The 18,970-nt window shown below is 41.0% G+C and overlaps 1 protein-coding gene across 2 annotated transcripts in view; it reads left to right on the top strand.

The window, feature by feature from the left end:
• Positions 1 to 18,970, top strand: part of ARID1A (AT-rich interaction domain 1A) — an 87,496-nt gene that overhangs the window by 25,907 nt on the left and 42,619 nt on the right. For both annotated transcript variants that reach the window (XM_074305700.1, XM_074305701.1), the window contains exons 2-4: positions 14,563 to 14,775; positions 16,006 to 16,452; positions 17,297 to 17,413. In XM_074305700.1, coding sequence (XP_074161801.1) covers positions 14,563 to 14,775; positions 16,006 to 16,452; positions 17,297 to 17,413 — 777 coding nt within the window. The remainder of the gene's footprint in view (positions 1 to 14,562; positions 14,776 to 16,005; positions 16,453 to 17,296; positions 17,414 to 18,970) is intronic.

Below are 18,970 nucleotides of genomic sequence, written 5' to 3'. Positions count from 1 at the left end.
TGGAATTCACTGCTTTCCCCTCCTGGACCTTCCCCTTTGTTCCAACCTTGCGGGTTCCATGTGCAGTCCTTGCTCAGCCCTTCCACAGCAATTTCCTAGTCTTTAAGGACATCTCTTACATAAATCTGGCCTGAAAAGTCCTGATTCTTAAGGGTGGCCATTCCTTCCCAAATATTCTTGACCAAAAACAGTTAATTTTTTTTTAACTTTATTTAAGTGTGTGTGTGTGTGTGTGTGTGTGTGTGTGTGTGTGTGTGTGTGTTTGTGAAACAGAGAAGGGGGGGGATGGATGGATGGGGATTTAGCGAGGGAAAGAGACAGACAGAGAGTTCATTAAGCAAATGCTTGTTAGCATGGCTTGTGTGCCAAGCATTGTTGCTAGTCTAGTGAAGGATTAGGATATATACATAGTTAACAGTTTTGTATAGTAATACACAACTGTACATAAGTTACATTACCGATTACAAGTTAAATTAGAGTTACAACACAATACATAAATTCTGAGGTAAAAGGTTAGAGCTGGAAGAGCAGGGAAAGAGAACTAACTTCCTGGGGAAGATAGCATGAATTGAGCTTTTACAGATAAAAGAATGGCAGACATTCCAAGCTTTTCTCCCTTTCCCTACTCTTGAAATTATATTTACTTTGTGATTGTACTTGTTTCCTCTCAATTGAAGGAAAGTTCCTTGAGGTCAATGATTGTTTTGTTTTTTGTCACATAGTAGGCGCTTAGTAACTGGGGAAATCAGCTGTAAGCATATGGTTACTAAGTAGAATTGAATTTGGATATAATTTAATCTAGCAGTTCTTAACTTTTTTGGTGTCATGGACCCATCCCCAGAAGAATTTTTTAAAATGTATACAGTACATAGAATTATAAGAGAAACCAAACACATTGAAATAGTTATTTTTAAAATTCTTTTCAGGGGCAGCTAGGTGGCGCAGTGGATAGAGTACCAACCTTGAAATTAGGAGGACCTGAATTCAAATCCGGCCTCAGACACTTAGCACTTCCTAGCTGTGTGACCCTTGGCAAGTCACTTAACCCCAGTTGCCTCAGCAAAAAAAAAAAAAAAAAAAAAAAAAAAAAAAAAAAAAAAAAAAAAAATCCAAGTTCACAGACCACAGGTCAAGAACCCCTGATCTAGTCTAATTCTATCATTTTGTAGATGAGCATAAAAAGGAAACGCCATTTGATCAAGATCATAAGGGAACAGAAGAGATACTAATTTATTGGGGTCCTACATCCAAAGCTCTATTACAGAATGCTCTGGTGATTTGGGTATCTGTGGTACCAGATGTACCCCTTCAGTTTAATCACTTTCATATATCCCGGAAGCCTGGAGAAATTGGAGGGGAAAAGAGCCTTTGTGGGTAGAACCTGTCCCTTAGTGATTGGCTGCTTCTCTTCAGAGGGTTCACAGCTATAGCTCAGGGACTGTCATATTATTTTCATAGTGATGCTCTCCTACCCACAGGTCTGTTGGGACTCTCCTTTGCTTAAGGAATGAGGTGTCAAAGACTTGGCTATTCTGGGCCTTTTTTCATATTTTCTCTAATCTAATTTCTTCATTTTACAGATAAAGAAACCAAGGCTCATATAAATTATGGGAGTGTGGGAAAGGGAATTATTCTTGTCCAAGACCATCTTACTTTGTGGAATCTTGAAGTTGGCTGAGAAGGGAAAAGAAAAGCCTACTAAGTGATTTGTCCCTGAAGCCTTTTCTCCAACACTCTTGCCTCTCTGTTGAAGATCTTGTGTACTTCTCTCATTCTGATTTGAATTCTTTTTCTTTGGGTGCATGTCTCATTCTTTTCCCAGATCTGAAGACTCCAGACCCAGGGACTCTGGCTGATTTAGACCTTGTTTCAGCCTTCTAATTGATCACAGTGCTCTGCACACAAAGGTGCCATCTAATAATTGTGCTGACTGGGATAGCTAAGATGTTTGTGATGTAGCATGGCAGAACACCGAACAGAACAATTCTTGGAATGGAAATTTAAGTAGACAAACCCTTTCTCATCATTTTTTGCATTTGGATATTGAGTCTGTAACTCCTTTCTCTAATCTGCTTTTCTTTTAGAATTAAATTGCAAATGAGTTTTTTCTTGTTTTGTTTTTTTAATAATAGCATTATATTTTAAAAATACATGCAAAGATAGTTTTAAAACACTTCACTTTTTTTAATTTTATAAATTTTTTTGACATTATATATGCATGAGTAATTTTTTTAATAACATCCCTTATATTCATTTTTCCAAATTATCCCCTCCCTCCCTTTACTCCCTCTCCTTGATGAAAGGCAATCCCATATATTTTACATGTGTTACAATATAACCTAGATACAATATATGAAACACTTCACTTTTGCAGAATTTTGTGTTCCAAATTTTTCTCCCTCTCTTCTCCCCTACCTCCCTCTCCTAGACAGCAAGTAATCCAATATATGTTAACCATGCAATTCTTATGTACATATTTCTACATTCATCATGCTGCACAAGAAAAATCAGTCTGATCTGCTTTTCTACCTGGTAGAGGACTTGATCATGGTACTTGGAGTTTTTATTTTTGTCTTTTATTTAAGGATGTGGATTTTTCAGAATAGATATGCAAAGGATACTGGATTTCATCCACAAATGGGGAACTCCCCATACTGAGGCAGGTCACAACCTGTCTTATAGACATGAGAACGTAACAGCTCACCCACCTTATCACACTCATTCCCTACAACAGCCCCATGGCGTAGATGCTGTTATTTCTATTTTACAGATGGAGAAAAGGCAGCTCAGAGACAGTCAGTAACTTGCCCAGTATTGTACAGCTAGTTTAATGTCAGAAGTAGGATCTAAAACCACCCAGCATGCTGCTTACTACATTATGTTGTCTTTTTGAACAGAATAGGCATTTACTTGTTTACTAACTTGGATAACCACAACCCTGTAAGTAGCTTGAATAATACATAAAACCTCTAAGACAGCACAGACTTTCTCTAGATGCATTCTGGAGAAATAAGGGCATGTATCACATGAATCAAGATATGAAAACCTTTCCATCTGCACTGGTGGAGGGTAGTATGTACCCATGGTAATATCATTACCATATCAAATAGATATATGTCTATACTTAAGTAAGCAAAGAAACCAGTACACAATCATCAATTTGTGGAGTTGGAAGCCATCTCTTCATGGCATCCCCCCCTAACATACAAGGTGCTTTGTCCAAATCATTCATTAGCTGAGCTGAGATTATTTGGATTCTTGAGTAACTCTATATAGGATGTGCTAGTGCAGTCAAAAAGGGCAGGGCATCATGGCGCCTACTCTGAATCCAGACCTTGTTATGCTCAAAAATGAGCCAAACTTCCCCCCCCCCCCCCCCAAGCCTAGTGGTTCTGAATGATTAATTTCCTCTCTTTAAAATTCCTATAGGTGGGAAACATTGATGCTTGGTTGAATGATTGTCTATAATATTTAAGAAAATGATATGTTTCCCTTGTTTTTCAGTATTAGTGGAATTCTACTCCTTTTTATAAGCCCTTTGAAAATTAGTAAATGAATTTTTGTGGATTGTAGGAATTAGAAGAGACCTTAGCATTTGTCTACTCTCCTTCATCTTACAGCTGTTGAAATTGAGACCCAGAGAGAGCATGACTTTCCCAAGATCTTATAACCCGTAGTGATTGTCAGAGCCCAGACAGGAACCTGGACCTTCTGACTTTGGGTCCTCTGCCTTTATATAAAGAAGACTTTTAATTGGCTTTACTTGTAATCTTCTGGGAGACCTTGAGCAAAGCGATGGCTTTCTTCTGGTCCTCAAGTTTCTCTTAAAAATTAGGCCCTCTAATTGGATGATCTTTAAAGGCATTTCAGCCTTAACATTCTCTTGTTTTAACAGTTTCTGAAGTCCTTTCCAGGTAGGATATAGAATATTCTATATTTGGCACCTTGCATCTTTACTTACTCTGCCAAATAAGGAATTCCCTGTATAAAGATTTGCAGTTTTGTTTTTGGAACAGATCAGAAATTGGGGAAAATCTATTCATTCCATCTCTACCCAAAGGTAAGGAGGTTGAACATGCAAGAAGAGCATTTTCTCTGAAAGCTGGTGAATGATAGCATGGTGAGCACACTCAGAAGAGTGGAAGCATCTGGTTCAACCTAAAGTACTGAGCTGGCTGCACCTCAAGCGGATCAGACTCAAGTCATATGGACTTAGAAGCTGAGACTTTGTTTATCATCAGTTAGAGAATTCATTAGGCTGATTCTTTGGTTGTGCCATTTGATGGCTTACACCCCAGCTGGAGGAAGAAATGCAAACCACCTGCCTGTGGTTTTCTGACATGCTTGTTTGGGGCGGGCAGCTGTGCAGTTCCATTAGCGTTTGCTTCAGAGAATTGGAGTTTGAAGGCACTTCCGAGGCCATGTGGTCAAGCCTCTGCTTAACGAGGATCCCCTCTAGAGCATATCCAAGTGGTTAGGCAGCCTTTTGTTAGGCCATCTGTAATTGGCATTTGGGTCCTTCTTGTTCTTTCAGGGGGCTTCCCTGCCCTGTCTTTAATAGGTAGAAGCATTCATTCCAGACCCATCCCTGACTCTGAGCTTTTATATCCTTGGCTATTCGACTGCTTTCCTGAGCCTTCCTGTCCTCACTAAAATGGGGATAATTCTTATCCTTCCCAACTCAGAGTTGTGAGGAAAGCATTTTGTAAATCTGAAAGCACTGTAGAAAAGTGAGCTGGGTCTCTTTTTTTTCTACTTTGGCTCCCACATTTTCCACCTAAATAGTTCTCCTGAGTTATCTCACTAACTTTGAGCTAGGTAGATCCTACCTTTTGCATTTCCCCTAAGGAGAGTATGTACTCTTTTACTTATTTTAGATTTTTGAATCCTTCTCAACATCCCAGACATAGAAAATTGGAAGGCCTAACGCTTTCTGTTTCATGTCCTACCAGTGAGTCTTCCCAGAAAATCATCAGATTGGTGCTTCATTGTTATTTGGGGAGTTTGGTTCAGATGCTTTTTGAAATCTCACACCCATTTTAAATTGGTGGAATTCCACCTGCCCTTTTACCAGCCTCATCTCCATTCTCAGAATAGAGGGGCTCTTGCTGACTTTTTAGAAGGTTGAGATGGAGAAGCTGGGAGGAATGAAGTGGTTGAAGAGAATGAAACTTTGTCCTTTTTGCTCAATCTTAATGTGCTAGTCTCTATCACTCCAATTCTCATGTATTTACCTGAGGGTAGGTGGCATTTTAAGTTAGTTTATAGCATGAGAAGCAGAGGGAAGAGGACTTGAAGTCAGGAGAACTCACTTTGGTTGGGAGTTCTGCTCCAGTTTATACTCACAAGCCCCCAAGACTCCTTGGGACTTGAGTTTGCTAAACTGTAAAATAGTTATGAATGCTTATCTCATCTACTGCCTCTACAGGATTTTGAGAGGTAATCATCCTCAAAGTGGACATTTTTGTTTTAGAGTGAGGAGATTTTTCTTCATGGGGAAATTTTGTCTTCTAGCCCTGATCAAGACTAACTCTGGAAAATATATTCAATTCTGAGCACTGCAGCATCCAGAAAAAGGGAACTAGAATAGGATCCTATGCTACCTGGAGATGGTTTGAAGTAATTGGGCGTCTTTAGCCTGGGGAAAGAAAGAATTGGAGTGTTTTGGGAACATCTGTGTGTTATCTTTGAAAGGCTGTCAAGAAGAGATTAAATTTGTTAAGCCAGTAGTCCAAACTAAGAGTAATGGATTATAGTTGCAAAAAAAACAAGCTAAATTAGTTTTGATGTAAGAAAAAAAAATCCCTAATAATGAGAACTCTCCAAAAGTAGACTCAGCAGTCTTCATCAGAGGTCAGCAGGCAAAGGCTGAATCTCATCCAGCATGTTATCATAAGTCTTCTTTGTGTCAGATATGGGCTGAGCCAGGTGCTGAGGTCTCTTCTAGCCCTGAGTTTCTAAGATTATATGGAGTCCAGAGTCGGGAGCACTTCCTGCACTCTGCAAAGACCCAGAGGCTTGACCAAACCCAGGAGGGAGGTAATGGTGCCTCTGCTTCCATGATATTCTCTTCTTTCTCTTTGCCCTTATTTGTGATATTCTATTCTTTCTCTTTGCCTTGTTTGTGGAAGCTTAGGATGGCTGAAGAGCTGCCATTTGGCCAACAGAAAGGATCCATCATTTGGCTTTCTTAAATGATAATGGGAGCATTTCCCCCCAATCCTACAAGTACACAACTTTAAAAAAAAATGCTAATAAGTTCTTCATTGAGTTATGTTCCCTTAGTGATTAGCTTTGAATCAGGTGCAGAGAACCCCAGCACCCCATCTCAAGTCTCCATTCTGCCATGTGTAGTCTTGGGCAAACCACCCCCTTCTTGTTTCATTATTTTTCTAAAAAGCGGGTTAGACCTAATTAAGACTAAATTGCCTTCCTATGCTCATGTGAAGTCCTTTTTTAACTGAAGAGAAGGAACCCTCACCTATCCTTTAAAGCAGGAGAGAGTAACTGAGGAGAATAAGAAAGAAGGAATTAAAAGAAATGCTTTGAGGTATTGTTAGGAGTGATGTAGGAGAAAAACCCATCTGAAATGGAATGTTGGGCCTTAAACAAGTCACTTTTCCTCTTCTCCAAAAGGAAGCTGTTCACCGTTGATGTTTTCAGAGGTCAGTCAGTAATCATGCATTTATTAGATGCCTTCTATGTATCGGGCCTTGTGTTAAATGAAAGGGCCCTGCCCTCCACATTCTGACCTGTACACATGCAAGTGTGAACATACTTGTCCAGAAGGAAGATGGGGTAGTGAGGGTGGGGAAGGCTTCTTCTAGGAAGGAGAAGGTCTGGGCAGGCAGAACAGGCAGTGCCGAGGCACCAAGGGTGGGCAATGGAGTGCCACGGGGGAGGGGTAACCCGGGAGCTGGGCTGGCTGGAGAGAGGAAGGAGCCGGCTGGTGCAGAGCTACCTGCACTAACAGGCTACACTTTTCATGGTTAAGATGGCACCAGAAGTTAGCCTGGTTTTGGCCAGGGAGTTGGGGAAGGTTGGCTGGGAGGCTCGTGCCTTTTGGGGGCATCCGATCTGAGTTCGGCCATGGGGAGCAGATGGAACTTTCGGGTCCCTGTAAAAGGTGGGAGGGCCCTTCTCCGGGACTGGTTGTCCTAGGGACTCGAAAGGGGGAGGGGAGAAGGGGGAGAAGCTTGAGTTGGGAAGGGTCCCGCGAAGGGATGATGCGGATCAACAGCTGCTGCCTATCCCTGGAATTGCAGCCAGGGGCCTGATGTCTTTGTACCGAGGGGAAGGAATTCAGCAGCTAGACAATAGTTTGTGCTGGCGGGGCCATGTGGCGGGTCACGTGGCCCGGCGCTGTTTTTGCTGGGGTCCTTACCCATCTGTTCTCCCAGCTCTTTGTGGGTTCTCAGGCGCCAGTCCAAGTCCTCTCCGGCAGCCAGCCTCATGGCCAGAGATTACGAGCACTAACCTTCCTGGCAGGGGCGGCGGTGGCTTCGCGTTTATTCAGATTAGCCATGTGTTTCTCACTTCAAGGCGTTCCACAGGAAAAGTCTTTTCCTGTGTTTGGCTCTCAGTGGGCGGCTCCCGGCTTACTGTACAGGGACCTAGTGAACAGCCAAGCATGCAAGAGAAGGGATCCCAGTACCCCGGCCCCCCCTTCCCATCCCACCTCCCCTGCTACGTCACCACAACACAACCACTTGCGCTCTCATACTGTTGGTGTCATTCATTCGGTGCCAAGATTGCTTTAAAAAATTCCCTTGGCCCTAGTTCAAACAGGAGTACAGCTGGGATGTGTTAGATTTTAGGCAGTCTGCCCTCAATTTGAGATGAGTTATAAATAGCAGTGCCGACTTCCTTAACTACCGCTCTCGGAGGTAAAATGCAGGTTAATTACTGTGGGAATCAATTAGGGGGTTCTTTTGGTTAAAGAGCCAGGGACTTTTTATTATTGTTATTATTATTATTATTTTGTTATACGATAAATTTCAGGAATAAATTGGAGACCCAGCGTGATAAGTGGTCTTTAATTAAATATCCAAAATTCCGGGGTACAGTTTCTGGTCTGGTCCTGACCGGTCAGCAGTCAGGATAACGGGGTGGGATTCAGGAGTTCCCAACCCCCTTTCTCTGAGGTGTTAGCACCAGGACTTTTCTGTGACCCCCTTGGTTCTCTCAGTCATCATGCGAAACTCTACCTGGACCAGCATCTCTTACAGAGTCACTCATCTGGTTCGTTTTGAGGAAATACAAAGTTTTGTGGGGGGTTTTCCTTACATGGAGCTCAATTCTTCAGTCCCGAGCTTTCTTCTCCCCTGCTGATTTTTACTGTGACCCTCTGAGGCCAATCGCAAGAGACGGATTTCTTCTTTTACATACCGATATCGGAGATACTGACTGATCAGAACTAGAACAAAACAGAAACTGCACCCCCCGAATTTTGGGCTTTTAATTAAATGCTTTGGCCCTTCACCTTATTCCTGAGTTTATTGTATAACATCATGATGATGACAACATACTTCTAGATCTTCTTATTTCTTTTAACTTCCTTTTACAGAACAAGATTCTGAGTTCTCACCATCCTGATCATCTTTTTGGCCACCTCTTCTTATACTTCTGTCTCTATATCAGGTCCAAAGGGGCACTTTGAACTCTCTTCAGGTGGTTAGCATTATTTCTATATGCAAAAGAGTCTAGCTCTTCCAGAGCATCTTCCTTTCACTTCTGATTCTCTGGGCTTGACCTTTGAATTCCATGGTAGCTCATCTTTTGTGTAGCTCCTTTCAAACTCTCATGTAAAAACTCCAGTCTGATTGCATATTGATTTAGCTCATATGTACCGAATTCTTCACCTCTTGGGATTAGCCTACACTCAGTTTGAGGTTTGGAAAGTGCTTTACATAATCATCCCATTTGATCCTTACAGTGATGGGAAGAGTTACAGATACTATTGACCTTTGACAGAAGAACCTGAGCAGTTACTTGACTTGTCCACATTCACACAGCTGGGGAGTCTTGGAGGTGATATCCAGGACCAAATTTTCCTGACTCCAAGTCTGGCCTGCTACTAAGTGCCCATGCTTCCTTTCCAGATTCTGCTTCTTTATCCTTTTGTAATTCATGTCAGATTAATAGTAGAACTATATTTGATTCAATGCACATTTATTAAGTACCAAAGACAAAAGACAAAATCACCCCTGCCCTCAAAAAGATAACATTTTACTGGAAAGTTATCACACTTTTTGTGACTGTGTTTCCATAAACCAGTCCAATATGGAGGGACTTCTGACTTCGGTGTTCTTTATCTCTTTTCTCAGAGCTAAAGCTCTTAACCTAGAAGCAGTTTGTCTTGGATATTTTTCCACAAGTTAGATCTCAAAAAGGGCAAATTCAGGAGGCATCCTTGTCTTTGATGCCCCTAAACTGGCAGCCTTTGATTCCCTCCGTTTGGTGAGCTGTTTCTAAAGTAACTGGTGATCTGGAGGGAGATAAGCGGGAGCTGGAGATCGGGAGCTTTCTTATGGTTCTCTTCCTTTTTTGATGAATGCCTGCGAGTGTATAGCAGGGGGCCCTGGACTTCCCTGATCAAGGGGGCAGCGCTTTCCTCTCATTATGTCTCTCTGTGGCAGAGTCTTTGCTTTTGAAGTGTAATCACAGTAATCTACTCCTGTGGTTTCCCATTGAAAGGATTTCCTCTATGTCAGTCCCAGAGTTGAATCTCCAGCTCTTTGCTGCGCTGGTTTGGTGTTTCCCTTCCTCTCCCCTGACTCTGCCTTTCGTGCCTGCGGGCAACAGGCACTTCCTCCTGCCTTTTTAATTGTCCTAGTCTACAATGGCTAGTTCCAAAGCTGATTAGGGAGGATTTGGGGGCCCTTGTCACTTATTGGAGAACAAGCCTTAGACTTGGAATTGGCATTTGGCTTTAAGTTCAGTTTTGTTCTTTCTCTGGTGTGTTGCCTTTGGACAAGTCAATTCTCTGAGCCTTACTTCCTTTATCCACAAAACAGAGATGATCATACCTGTACTGTTGTGTAAACTAGTTTGTTCTCAAATTCTGAGCCAGGTTGTCTTTCTTTTTCTGTTATAATTAGATATGGTTAAGGTTCATAAAATCAGAGTAATTGTGTTTTAATTGAATTTATTTTTGTTTCTGAGACTATATGTTCCATTGTTACAAACTCTTCAGATTACAAGTATTGTTTGAGAAGGATGAAAAATCTTTGACCTATTCAAGGAAAATAAGAGTTTCTTGAAGTCACATATCATTCAAAGTTTTCCCAAAGGGTAGAGACACCAGAATACTAGAGATGGAAGATTTGATAAATTTTTGCTTTCCCCACAAGATGATCAAGCCTTTGGTAAAACAGTACAGATTGCAGAAGCCTACAAGGAGCTGTTGCTGAGGTAGAAAGAGCCCACTCTCCTATTAGCTGACTTTGTAATTGTGTTACTGCTGGTCCTGGAAACCCTTTGTTCCTTTCTCTGTAAAACGAGGTGGTCAGTTTAGGTCATCTCTGAGATATCTTCTAGCTTTGGCGTTTTTTCTGAGGTCCCTTTTAACTCTATTCTTGTTTTTTACAAGTCCAGGACTTAGTGACAAGCTTTCAAAAAAAAGTATTTTGTCCTAAACAGTGTGTTGGGGGAGGGACACTGGGGTTCTCTGAAAAGACTTCTTGGTATCATCTATCTTGGTTCTCCTCTCTTCATTCTCTCTGGCATTGGGATCCTCTGTCTACTCTCCAAAATGTTCCATTGGTTGTTTTGGCAACTGCTTTTGCATGGAAATTATTGGAAGGCAGATAGTGGTCTCCCAGATTAGAAAGGACTTAACAGTGAGGGTATTCTCAATGAAATCGTGAATTCGCTATTGTGAAAGCCCTTCAGCCAACTTCTTTTTCAAAACTGACTGAAAATGTTATAAGAGGGAACATTCCTGTATGAAATAACTCAAAGTATCCTTTTCACCTCCTAAAGTCTGTTTTTTATCATTAGGGATAAAATCAAATTTTATTTATCACAATCAACTCTGCTGTTTGTAACCACAATTTGAATGCCTGATAGTAAACTAGCACTGTGACAGGTAAAGAAGACACATGTGGCATATTTCTAACTTATGTAGAGTTTACACACCAGTTTTTCTCGAATAATTTCCATTAATTTAGCTTTAAGCTCTAAAATACACAGTGTCAACCATAAGTACAATGTAGTATAGTTAAGAGAAGGGAATGTGCCCTGGAATTACTGGAGAAGGCTTGACGGAGAACTGTTACTTAAACTGAGCATCCTGGGATGGACATTAGTAAAAGCATGCACAGAAGCAAAGAGCTAGAAAAGGATGTGGAGAGTCAGCAGATTCATATTACAGTAATCATTATCATTTAGCAAATATTTAATAAATGCCTCTACAAAGATAAAAAGTGGCATAGTCTGTGGCCCCAAAGGGCTTGTAATTTTAAAGGCAAATAAGTATGACCAAGGGCAAAGGAAATCCAAGCAAAGTTGTATGAAAACTTGAAGAAGGAATCTGGTCCCCCTGTATAGGGACTAGAAGAGAAGATTCAGATGGGAGGAGAAGTGCCTTCTCGACATGAAGATAGGCTACCAAGACTATCTGAGAGCAGACCAGGATTGGATAGTGGTTGGTCATCTGTTTTGGCTGGAATGGAAAGTTAGTGGAAATAAGTGTGAAAAAGGATATTAGAACCTTAATTGTTCAGACTCTTAAATTTGAGACAAAGGTACTGGTCTGATTGGCCACAGAGGAAGTGAGATAAGCTAGTCTTAACTCTCAAATTTTATGATTTTAATGGTAAAGATTGGATAGAACAAGTGAGAGCTGAATCACAAAGGGCCTTGAAAGTAAGGCCGACCAGTTTAGAACTGATGGATAATCAAGATGATTTTTTTCCCCCATAAACTTAGCTCAGTTATTATTTGGCCTAATTCCTTCCGTAGTAGTTGAGAAATTTGAAGACCTAAAAAGGGATGTAAGAGTTTTGTTCATCAACTATCTCAGGCCCAACCCTAGTTTTTTATTCTAGGGTTACTTTTTTAAATGGCTGTGTGATGGTTGGCATTGGAGAGCCATTGGGATGCTTAGGCAGGAACAATTAATTAAAGCCTGTAAAAATGGGAGCAGAAAGGACCTTTAGGCTTGTCCAGTCATTCTAGGGGTGTTTAGAGAGTGGGCATGACATGTCCGTGGCTTATAACTGAAAGCTGAAGACAAAAGTCCAGTGTCCTGACTCTTAGTTTCTCACAGTTTTTAATGCTGAAGATGTTTCCACAATGGAAAGTGACTTAAAGGATTACCTTTGATGTTTGGTCTTAGTCACTTAGTCACAGCAGCCCTGTTTCTAAAGGGACCTCCTGAACTCTTCTAACCTTAGGGGAATTTCCAGAATGCCTATAATGGACTGACTTTAGAGCTCAGCATGTGAGACAGCCAGATGGTGCAGTGGAGACACTGCCTTAGACACTTAGTAATTGTATGGGTAAGTCACTATCTTTCCCAGCCTCATTTTCCTCACCTAGAAAATGGGGATAACAGCCTTTCCCTCACTGGTCTTTTGTGAGAATCAATGAGATAATACACTTTGCAAGTTGCTTAAAGCACTGTGTAAATGCTAGCTCTTCTCTTCAGTGGAGTATGTATGCTTGCCCAAGTCCACATGGCAAGGATTGAAGTAAGGGCTGGACTGAATATATGGCGATGGAAACTCTGAACTATTTGTAGAAATGGGGTTGGTGACAAATTGAGTCCGTTGCCAGGTATGTCTGGAGGAAAGCACTGTTTATTACTTTCTAGTCCAATTGTTATTAAACCTGAATTCTCCTAAATATCCCAAAAGGATATGTGCAGCCCTGAAATTAAGATTGGAAATAGCACTGAAGCTTCTGGTACACAGACAGGACTTAGGTGGGAATTCTTTAGTTGGGAAAAGCCAACAGAAGCACTGCTTTAAGAACATTGGTGTAATGGTTACTCAGCAGTTGTGACTTGGGAAACAATTTTTACCCAGGTCTCTCATGTATCAGAAGCTTCGAAACAGAGCAGAAAGCAAGACTTCGCTCTTGTCTCTTATCTGTACAAGTACAAAATCCCTTCTTGCTGTCTTCTGACATCCTTCATTCTTTCCTCACCTCCAACCCTTAGGGAGATGGGGAGAGACATGACAACACAGCTTTTTCCTTCTCTGTAATAAAGTACTTAGCTAATATTCTGTAAAAAACTCATATGAATAGAAATTACTTGAAATGTTCAAATTTTCAGCAGCATTTTTAGAGTTCATGACTTGTCATTTCTTAGTAGCATAGGTAATAATTCTATAATCTCAGTGCTGTATGGGACTTTGGAACATGAAATGTTTGAATTGAAGGGGAAATGGAGGTTGGAGAGAGTCTAACTCACCTACTTGTGTACAAATGAGGAAACTGAGGCCTGGAAAGATACATGAAAAATCCTGCCTGCCACTTTTTTTTTTTTTTTTTTTCTTCCTTGCCTTCCTTCCCTGTTGTCCTAGGGGAATGATTTTATATATCATTGGGCCAAGACTTGTTGGACCTACAAGGGCAGAATTTGTAACAAACTAGCAGAAACTTCTCTTTAAAATATCAATATATTTTTAATATATTGTAAAGTGGCATGGCTCTTGGCACTAAAGTCCTACCGTAGAGGGACTGAACATATTTTTGTAATCTGTAAATTATAGCAGATTTAGTTGGGATAAGGGAAGGCATGCTAATACAAAGACATTGGTCAGTTGTCCCCTGATAAAGAACCAAAAACAAAGACATGTTTGCATGTAAACACCTAGATAAATGAACTTGTGGAGGGATCCTCTGTTAATGGCAGTAATATGCTCTGTGCCTTTGTAGGCCAACTTTTTTTTTCCTTAAAATTTGACCTCAAGCCCCTCAAACACTTGGATATGAAATGAAGCTACATTAATACAGATTTTGGATTAAGAATTTAGAGTCAAATTCAAAGTTATGGCTCCCTCAGCAACCGTAACTGGGCCATGTTGCTCATTTGGAAGGATACATAAATTTAACTGCCTGTACTGTAGTGGAGATAGGCTACAGATGTGCGTGGGGTGGGGTGAGAAGGTATTGCAGCTACTGAAGGAATGGAAGCATTAGGACAGTCACATACTTGAATCCTCGGCCACAGTATCATAGGATTAGCATTGGTTACTTTAAGCAAAGTAGCTCACTGCCCAGGCTGCCCAGACTTTGCTTACAACTAACTCTCTTGCTCAACTGAAGACATCTTTGATCTCATTTCCTGCTTTAGGATGACTGTGTAAATTGTTCCACATTTTTCCTGTTGGAGTTTTTTTTTTTTCTCGAGCTTAGCCAAAAGGAAAGGATGTTAAAGAATGGAGGGTCCAATTAGCAAGTATCCAAGAAGTCACCCAGGTTTATTGGGGTCCTCTTAGTATGTTGTCCTGGTCCAGTGTGGCCTTGTATATTGGGTTAGTGGTTGTATATAACATTAGTTACTTTTACATGTTCAAGGTTATTAATAATAAACCATTTTTTATTTTATAGCCATCCAGTCCAATGGATCAGATGGGCAAGATGAGACCTCAGCCATATGGTGGCAGTAACCCATACTCACAGCAACAGGGACCTCCATCAGGACCACAGCAAGGACATGGATACCCAGGACAGCCATATGGATCCCAGACTCCTCAGCGGTACCCCATGACCATGCAAGGCCGGGCGCAGAGTACAATGGGCAGCCTCTCTTATGCACAGCAGGTAGTTACTTAGTTGTCTTCATCTTATTACTACTTAACTGGGCCTCACTTCTCTCATTTATAAAATCAAGTGGACTGGTCTTAGGTCTCACTCTACTCCTATAAATGTATGACTGAAGGCTGTTCTACCAAAATAATGAACATTTGTTTTCCTCAATAGTACATTTTAGAAGGGAGACAGTTAAGTAAGAGGAAAGATTGAGAAAGGAAGTAATGTCTGTTAACAAAATTAGAACCGTATAATTGAAACATGTGGAAGAGAGGTTACATTTATTTAATTTAGCCCCAAAAAGCAGAATTATGACCAATGGGTCCTATGAACATAAAGAATTTCCAAGTAGAGTAGTCTAAAAAAGGAATGCGCTATTTCTAGAGATCTTGGTCAAAGTTTTAGAGCTGAAAGAGCCATCTCAGAGGTCGTCTAGTCCTAACCTTTATGATGGATGATGGAAGTAGTAGTCAGAGAAATTGTGGTGCACTGAGTTCCTCCAGTTCTACATCCTGACACTAGTCCCCTTCATTGAAGCGATTTAAGGAAAGAGTAGATGACCCTTTATCAGGGATATAAAACAAGGCTGCTTAAAACTTTTCCCACTCACAAGCACTTTTCACCCGAGTTTTTACACAACCCAAGTATATAGGTATACAATCTACATTTACTGATAATAAATCATAATTTCACAACCACCACATTCAGTTCCAAGACCATTTATGGGTTCTTGAACCACAGTTTAAGAAGCTGAGTTGTAGAGGACCTAGGAGTTTTGTAGGAAGATGATAGGTCTAGGTTGAGAAGAGACCTTTGAGGTCATCTGAGAGCAGCCTTCTTATCTTAACAGATGAAAATGATCTGCTTCAAAATCACTCCCCTATACCCAATATAACACTCTGCCTCTCCCATCATTTCTTATCAGTGAGATTCTGTTTTGTGCTTAGAGGGCCCTTACAAGAATGGGATAGAACTTTGGATTGACTTGTCCACTTTATAGAGGAGAAAACTAAGGCATTTCTCAGCTCTACACTAATCTAGTGTTGAGTCAGCATCATTCATTGCTTACTTTTTAGTCTATTAAAACAGGGTGTACATGTAAAAATTGGGCTTCTCATTCTTTAAAATCAGTTGCGTAACTTGTTGAACCTGACCTCCAGGAAACAAGTAGTTTAAAGTAGGTTTGTTACACAGAATTATTGCTCCTCAATTCTGAGCTAAAATTCATCTCTTTTTGTACAGATTCCTCCTTATGGTCAGCAAGGTCCCAGCGGGTATGGCCAACAGGGCCAGAGTCCATATTACAACCAGCAAAGTCCTCATCCACAGCAGCCGCCCTATTCCCAGGCACCACCATCTCAGACTCCCCATGCTCAGCCTTCCTATCCACAACAGCCTCAGTCACAGCCGCCACAGCTCCAGGCATCCCAGCCTCCTTATTCTCAGCAGCCATCCCAGCCTTCTCATCAGCAGTCCCCGTCTCCATATCCCCAGCAGCAGTCGACAGCACAACAGCACCCCCAAAGCCAGCCCCCCTACTCCCAACAGCAGGCACAGTCACCCTACCAGCAGCAGCCACCTCAGCAGACAGCCTCTGCAGCCCTCTCTCAGCAGTCTGCGTACCCTCAGTCCCAGGCACAGCAGCCACAACAAACTGCCTATTCCCAGCAGCGCTTCCCTCCTCCCCAGGTAAGATCTTCCCCCTTCTCTTCCTCTTCCTCCTCCTCACCTGACAGCTTGAGCTTTGGTATTATCAGAACTTTGCCATACAAATTGGTTCTCAGATGTGCACTTAAAAACCAATTAAACTCTGGGTGAACATACTAACTGGATTGATTAGACGAATAAAAGCATAACCTTCTTAACTGTATGAAGTTAATTCTAGTGAAGAAATGAGAAATGCAAAATTGCACAGGAAAGTAAAGGAATAGAAAATAATTAGGCTGATTAAAAAAAAAAAATACCAGAACTTTCACTTTCACATGAGTTGTCCCTTTAATCATGCTTACCTTGAAAGAACACATATGTGTTGCAATGATGCAACTATTGCTCTGGGGACCCCTCTTTGGTGATTGCCATCAGAGCCTGTGTGTCTTTTCAACAATCCTCAGTGTAGCAAAAACTTCATCTTTTGAGGGTGGATTTGTTTTTTTGTTTTGCTTTCTTTCTCCTCTTTTTTTCCTTGCCTCTTCTTCCCTTTCTTTCTTCCCTCCCATTTTATTAAGATCAATCGTATTCATAGCTACGTTTTCTAGGTGGCCAGGCTATGGCATTTGGCCCTAAAAAATAGTCCCTACAGTTAGTGCATAAGTAGGGATAAACAACAATGCCATCAGAAGGAGTCTTGTACCCACTTTTGATATTCTCTGTTTTGTCTGATGCCATCTGTGCTTTTTAGGTAATTCTTCCATCTCTTTAGGCTGCCTTAGCCCCTACAGATGAGAGGGCTGTCCATTTCTCTTTCCTGAAAACATCTCAGATTGATATGTTTCATAGCCTTTTTTTTTTTTTTTTTTTTTTCTTTATATTTCAGGAATTATCTCAAGACTCATTTGGGTCTCAGGCATCCTCAGCCCCTTCAATGGCTTCCAGTAAAGGAGGGCAAGAAGATATGAACCTGAGTCTTCAATCAAGACCCTCTAGCTTGCCAGTGAGTAATCCCATGTTTAAGGAAAGATATGGAGATAGACAAGAAAAGGTCTCTTGAAGAGACAGAGAGGAAGTGAGAAATGTTCTTTCCTCCATCCTTCTCCCCTTCCCCCCTCCCCCCGCATCAGAAGTCCAGGAATATGTGAACTTTTGTGGTGATGATAACTTTTAGTTAAATGAATGGAAAAAGTTGGGTGTGTGTGTGTATATATACACGTACCATGTTCACATGCAATTTCTAATCTTAGGAAATGTTTCTTTCAGTCTCCTGTTGCCCAGGAACTGGACTTTGTAGGGCTATCCAAAGAGTTGTTTATTTGTTCTTGGTCCTTGCTCTGGGGCCACCACAGTGACAGACATGGCAGGCACAGTAAATACAGGCTCAAGTAATAAGCTAGAAATAGATGGGCCTTTTCTCATTCATCATTTTTCCCCCCAGTTTTCTTACCCTCATAGATTGGGGTCTTTACTTCAGCCTTCAGTTCAAAGGCAAGTTCAAAGTTTTTTACAGAATTCATTGTTATTTTGAGTATGATTATTATTTTTTTTTTGAGGCTGGGGTTAAGTGACTTGCCCAGGGTCACACAGCCAGGAAGTGTTAAGTGTCTGAGACCAGATTTGAACTCGGGTCCATTTTGAGTATGATTAGATATAAAAATGCTTTCCCCTTGCCCAGGTTATATGCTTGCTTAACAAGATAGTGTATACACAGTTGATGTTTATTTCATACTTGGCAATGAATAAATGTACATATAGTCTTCATGAGAATATGTAATAATGACATTTTCTTGAAAAGACTTGTTCCTACAAACCTCAAAACTTAAATTGGGTGGGATCTCATGGATCCTAGTGTTATCATCTTGCTTGGTTAAAATGAAGAGATACCATTTGATAAGTGGATGATGGGTCTAAATGAGAGTAGTACACATCATCCTGTTTCCCTCAAGAAATATCTTTTTCCTCTTATTCCACAGCTTTGTACATGTGTGCTTGTGTAGAAATGTTTTGAGTTTCTGCTTGGTTCAGTATCCTGTAAGTAACTTGGAAATCTGTCCCTAGCTTCTAGGGTAGTGAGTAACTTCCTTAAGTAGTAAGTAACCCTTTTGAGGCTTTATTCTTTCAGTCTTTCCTGTTTCCCTTGTATCTGGAGTATTCAGTTTAAGAAATGCTGATAAGGCTAAAGCCAAGACAAGGGAACTTAGAACAAGATATATTCACTTATCCTTCTGAGATGAAGCGAGAATCAATTTGTTGTTGGCTTTTAAGAGATTATTATGGCTGGTGATTTGGGAAGTCTTATTTATTTTCACCTTAACTATTCCTGACTCATCCCAAGAATTTATTTCATCATTTCAGAGTTTGTGGACTTCGTTGGCCCTTTCTGTAGGCCTTCTGTAGGCATTAACATCATCCACAAAGCCTTATTGTAGATTCTTGAACAGTGCTAGATTTGCAGTTAAAGTCCATTTTCATTCCATAAAGTGTGGTTTTGTGGTTCCATGGTAGATCTGGTGGGTATCTGACCAAGGCAAAGAAGCTTTCGAAGAGACTGGCAGCT

The sequence above is a fragment of the Sminthopsis crassicaudata genome, chromosome 3, assembly GCF_048593235.1.
Source record: "Sminthopsis crassicaudata isolate SCR6 chromosome 3, ASM4859323v1, whole genome shotgun sequence".
In the NCBI taxonomy this organism is placed as follows: Eukaryota; Metazoa; Chordata; class Mammalia; order Dasyuromorphia; family Dasyuridae; genus Sminthopsis; species Sminthopsis crassicaudata.
Note: the sequence above shows the minus strand (reverse complement) of the source record. Positions and strands in the feature narration are given on the sequence as shown.